General features: G+C 43.0%; 1 protein-coding gene across 1 annotated transcript; it reads left to right on the forward strand.

Annotated features, from left to right (window-relative positions):
• Positions 1 to 4,374: 4,374 nt before the first annotated feature.
• Positions 4,375 to 5,730, forward strand: LOC133011262 (nuclear factor 7, ovary-like; the record flags this gene model as incomplete). The annotated part of the gene is made up of 1 exon (XM_061078947.1): positions 4,375 to 5,730. A coding segment is annotated over exon 1 (1,356 nt), but the record flags the coding sequence as incomplete, so codon positions are not given.
• Positions 5,731 to 6,000: the final 270 nt, after the last annotated feature.

Genomic DNA, 6,000 nt, shown 5'->3' on the forward strand with positions numbered 1-6,000 from the left:
TTCAAATGACACCTCAATGGAGCCGAATGGCGAACTGCAGCCGCTCCGCACCACCAGCTAACCCGAGTCCCTCCGACCTTCGCCTCGCTAGCAAGCTGACGGCACAAAGCAGCGCTCTGCTCGGCAGCTAGCTGCAGCTAGCCTGCGGGCTAACTCAACGTCAGCGGCTCTCCTCCCACACTTCAGTGCATACCCTTCCCTTGACGTCCCGTCGTGTGTACAGATAATTAATTGAACTTCGGGGTCCCTCCCAACAAACTCAAACTAACATCCATCATTGAGACAGGTCGGACAGATGATCAACAGTAACGTAATCAATCGAGAGCTGAGATGTGTAGATGCTGACATTGAGTCTGTTTTAGAAGACATCGACAGCGCATTAATTTTGAAAGAGGAACAGAAAAAAACGCGATCAAGGCATTTGTAGATCGAAAAGATGTTTTTGCCGTCCTTCCTACGGGATTCAGAAAAAGTTTAATTTATCAGCTGGCCCCTGGCATATTAAGCGACCATCAGGGAGTTTTAATTTTACCAATTTTACCAATCACATTATTAAATGTCCCCCTCTGCCCATCCACTGCAGCCACACAAGAAGTCATATAGATAAAAAGAGAGAGAGGGGGGCGCTACGTATTCTCCACATAGGCTTGAGTGGAGAATACGTAATTTACCTTCCACACCCGACATTGACTGGAGCAAACAGCGGAGAAGTTCTTGAAGATGGATGACATTAAATTAATAATTGAAGTGGAGAAGTACAGTGAGCTGTATGATCCTCAGCACATATGAGGCAAAAAAGGCATATGTTGGGACGCTGTTGCAATTAATTTTGGAGCAACAAGTAAGTATATGCTTGAAAAAAATGATCAACTGCCGTTTTTACTCCTCGCTGTTCTCCTGCAGAGCCATGACAGCGGAGCTCTGGAGCACAGATCGGTCTTAAAATCCTGAGCGATTTCTCCCACCAGGCGCTGGAAGGGAAGCTTGACATACGTCACATACTACGTTGCTCTGATTGGTTGTAGGTCTATCCAATTAAGCGAAGAGGCATTTTTTTCCCTGGTTCGGTTGAAACACGCCCCATAATCACAGCCCAATGGAGCGGTATCAGACTCATATTCTGACTAGAATTATGAGTATGACAACGTCAGGCTAGGGAACTCCCCCAAATGTCAGCCAAATATCTATAAAAATGGAGTGGCTGATGGGCTTTTTCTTCCCAATCTGCTATGAAAGTATTGGCACAGGCGAAATTTTTGCCCATTGGCGTACGTTTGATTTGTAAATAAAATTGTCCATTAAACTCAAAATAAATTTGGTGAGATTCATTTCAAATAATTGTAATAGCGCCTGATCCGGCCTTTCGATGTTAGGATATTTTTTCATTATGCTTTTCACAGCCAATAGTCCAGCTTTGGTATCAATATTGGTATATAAGCTATCTATATCCATGGTGAAGAATGAGGAATTTGGAGGTATTTTTCGGTTTTTAACAATGTCTGTAAAGTGATATGTATCTTTAATATACAGTCCTGCTCACCATTATTGGCACCACTTCATTTTTTGCAAAACCTGTACAATATTCTCAGAAATAAATGGAAATGTACTCAATTTATATCATCAGGATCTTTTAAATGGAGGTCAAAGTAATTAAACAAAAAAAATAGTTTTTTCAACTTGCATATTGTTATTTCAAAGAAGAAACAGAAAAAACATCATGTGCAGCAATAACGGCACCCCTCTTTAATATTTGGTTCCACACCCTTTGGCAGAGATGACTCTATCCAAACATTTCTTGTAGCCTTCTATAAGCTTCTTGCACTTCTCAGCTGGTATTTTCTCCCACTCTTCTTCTGCAATTTGTTCAAGCTCTTGAACGTTTGCAGGGTTCTTTTCCCCAACAGCAGATTTCAGCTCAACCCAAAGATTTTCAATCGGATTGAGATCAGGACTCATTGCTGGCCATTTTAAAACAGTCCATGTTTTCCTTTTCAACCATTCCTGCGTGCTTTTGGATGTGTGCTTTGGGTCTTTGTCTTGCTGGAGGACCCATGATCTTCGACTCGAACCATGTTTTCTTACACTGGGTAGGACACTTCCCTCTAAAATCTCTTGATAATTCTCTGATTTCATGATTCCTGTGATACGGTCAAGGCCTCAACTACCAGATGCAGCAAAGCAGCCCCACAGCATTATGGATCCTCCACCATGCTTAACTGTTGGTAGGGTGTTCTTTTCCTTGTAGGCTTCATTGCGCCATCTGTAAACAAACTGTTGGTGTGCATTGCCAAAAAGCTCTATTTTTGTTTCATCTGTCCATTTCTATTGATATTTGCTTTGATGGTTTGATGTTTCTACCAACAACCTTTTAGATGATTTATACAAACATTACAATACAACTGTTTTTATTAGGGCCCAAGCACCGATCGACGGGAGGCCCTATTGAAGTTGAAAGGATTCTTATTATTATTATTCAGGCAAAAGAATGAGCTTTTTGAGGGCTTCAACATGCTCAAAAATATTCTAAACTTTGATGTAAATTAGAAAGTGGTGAAAATGTACGTTTTCTGGAGTATTTGGAAAGGGGCGTGGCAAAATGGCTCATCAGGCCACCTGGAACGCAGCCCCTAGGTTTCCCCTCGACCGTTCTTCACCAAAATCGGAACACAGGTGAATCATGACTAATCATACAAAAAAGTCTGAGGAGCATTATGAAAAACCCAACAGGAAGCCCGCCATTTTGGATTTAGTGGGCATTTTGGCCATATTCCACATTTTTACTTTGACGCACTTGTCGTAGAGCTTTCATCAGATCAACTTCAAGTTGAGGTGAGTGTCATCAGAACAAGATGGAGATATAAACTTACTCAAATTTCAACTTTTCGTCACTCTGTGTGACCGTGGCGTCAAAGTTTGATGCCACGCCATCAAAACACAAGCTTCTGTATCTCAGACATGTTTGGTCCAGTCAAGTCCAAACTAGACACATAAGACAAGAATCGTGACCTGATGACATCTACACAGAAATCGTGACATAAAATCACAGCGCCCCCTGGTGGCAATAGGAAATGTCTTGTTTTTGGAACGTCTTACACTTGGAAGTATTCCTCCTCATCCACTGATCGCAACCATGTCAAACTGTGTCAAATGGGTCTCAAGACATTGATAATGAAGATATAAGATTACTGGGACTTTTTGTCAAAAGCCATATTACTGGCATGGCGTCAAATTTCATCAACTCGCCATGACACACGAAATGGTGTCCCCCCCCCCTCCCCGCAGACATTCATATGGTTTTGAGGAATGTGCGTGGCAAAATAACTGACAAGCGCCCCCTAAAGGGCAGCCCCGACACTACGATTGGCCGACATCTAAAAAAAATCGACAGGGACATGTGTCTTTTCAATACAAACAAAAAGTTCTCTTGGATAGATATACTATACCAAACAGGAAGCCCGCCATTTTCACTTTGGTGGCCATTTTGGCCATTTTCTACAATTTTACTCTGACAAACTTGTCCTATGGCTTTCATCAGATCAACTTCAACTTCTGGGAATGTCATCTCAACAAGATGGAGATATGAACTACCTTGGTATATTTGATTTCATCACACGGTGTGACCGTGGCCTGGCGTAGCATTTTGATGACACGCCATCAAAACATGAGGTTCTGTATCTCGGACATATTTTCTCCAATCGAGTCCAAATAGACATGTAAGACAAGAATCCCAGCCTGATGACATCTACACAGACAGCATTGCTTAAGATCACAACACCACCTGCTGGCTACAGGAAGTGACTTTAATGTCCCCCGTGTCAGTGGTGTTAGATTCCTTTGATGTCTTAGATGCAAAGTTGAAAGATTTATACGACCTGAAGGGAGAAAAGAGTGTTTTTGACCTGAACTGATCGATTAGTCTAGTATAGTGATAGGGATATCAACACCTACTGCCAAATGGAATTTTGATCACAAACATATTCAAGGAGCTATTTCACAACCAAGTCTCTTGTCTGTCTGAGCTTGTTGCTGCCAAATGACTTTTGACCAGATATCAAATCCAAGACTTGAATTACTTTTTACAACCGTGTCCTGACACACCAGAGAAACCAGGAAGCATCTGTTCCTCCCTGAAGAGACGCAGGCTGAAAACCAGACGATCACATTCACCTTCCAAACCAAACTAAACCAAACCAGACCAAACGTCCTGAGTGAGTCCAGCTCCAGGAGAGAAGAATCAAACTACAACCTGCCGACGCTCCACACACTGACCGTGAGTTTAACAATCACCTCGACTCAGAGGGAAAGTGAACCTCAGTGAAGTTCATGGAGCTGTGACTGACTGACTGTCTGTTTTCAGCTTCACCTGGAGACTCAATGGCTTCCAGATTAGAAGAGGATCTCTGCTGTTCTGTGTGCAAAGATTTCTTCAGAGATCCTGTCATTCTGTCATGTAGCCACAGCTTCTGTAAAGACTGTGTGGAGAAGTGGTGGAAAGACAAAGAAGAAAAAGAGTGTCCACTTTGTAAGAGAAGATCTTCAAAGCGTAAACACCCTTGTAACCTGGCGTTAAAGAACCTGTGTGAGACCTTCTTACAGGAGAGAGATCAGAGCTCTTCACCTGCTCTCTGCAGTCAGCGATCAAAGAAACTCAGACTCTTTTGTCTGGGCCATCATCAGCCAGTGTGTCTCGTCTGCAGAGATTCAGAAAAACACACCGTGCACAGATTCAGACCCATCGATGAAGCTGCACAACAACACAAGAAGCAGCTTCAGGAAACTCTGGAGCCCTTGAAGGAGAAGTTACAGAGTTTTGAACGTGTTAAAGTAGAGTTTGAACAAACAGCAGAACACATTAAGGTCCAGGCCGGACTCACAGAGACGCAGATCAAGGAGCAGTTTAAAAAGCTTCATCAGTTTCTGGAGGAGGAAGAGGAGGCCAGGATCGCTGCACTGAGGGAGGAAGAGGAGCAGAAGAGTCGGATGATGAAGGAGAAGATTGAGGCTCTGAGCAGAGACATGACGGCTCTTTCAGACACAATCAGAACCACAGAGGACGAGCTGAGAGCTGAAGACGTCTCGTTCCTGCTCAACTACAAGGCTGCAGTGGAACGGGCCCAGCAGCGCCCCCTGCTGGATGATCCACAGCTGGCCTCAGGAGCTCTGATAGACGAGGCCAAACATCTGGGCAACCTGAGCTTCAACATCTGGAACAAGATGAAGGACGTGGTCTCCTACAGTCCTGTGGTTCTGGACCCAAACTCTGCTCATCCAGTGTTCGTCCTGTCTGAAGATCTGACCAGTTTGAGACGAGGAGAGAGACAGAAGCCTCCTGACAATCCAGAGAGGTTTTATGAATACTTCATAGTCCTGGGATCTGAGGGTTTTAACTCAGGGACTCACAGCTGGGACGTCCTGGTTGGAGACAGTACTTACTGGTTCCTGGGTGTGACAGCAGAGTCTGTCCAGAGGAAGGGAGAGGATCTGTCTGGAACATGGGGAATAGGATTCTATAAAGGTAAATACTCAGCAGGGTCACCATCAGCATCATCTGTTCTCTCTGTGCAGAAGATCCAGAGGATCAGAGTGAAACTGGACTGGAACAGAGGAGAACTGTCATTCTCTGATCCTGATACTAACAAACACATTCACACCTTAACACACCCTTTCACTGAGAAGATGTTTCCATACTTTAACACTATAGATCACATGAAGCTGTTACCTGTGAAAGTCTCTGTGACGCTGGATCAGAGACGTTAGAAATAAAGATTTTATTCATCATGTTTATTTCTTCAAGAGAAATCTGCTGAATTTAATTGTTAAACTCGTTGTTCTAAAGCTTTGTTTATTTCTCCTTTTACTTCTCACTCATTTTTATTTCTCCTGTCGACTTTTCCACTTGTGTAAAAAGATTTCATTATTTTCTGATCTTTATCTTTGGTTTGTTTTTTAATTTCATGGAAAATATTTTCTATCATTTAGATTTTGTGTGGATCCATGAAG

Source organism: Limanda limanda, chromosome 10 (assembly GCF_963576545.1).
Source record: "Limanda limanda chromosome 10, fLimLim1.1, whole genome shotgun sequence".
NCBI classification, from domain to species: Eukaryota; Metazoa; Chordata; class Actinopteri; order Pleuronectiformes; family Pleuronectidae; genus Limanda; species Limanda limanda.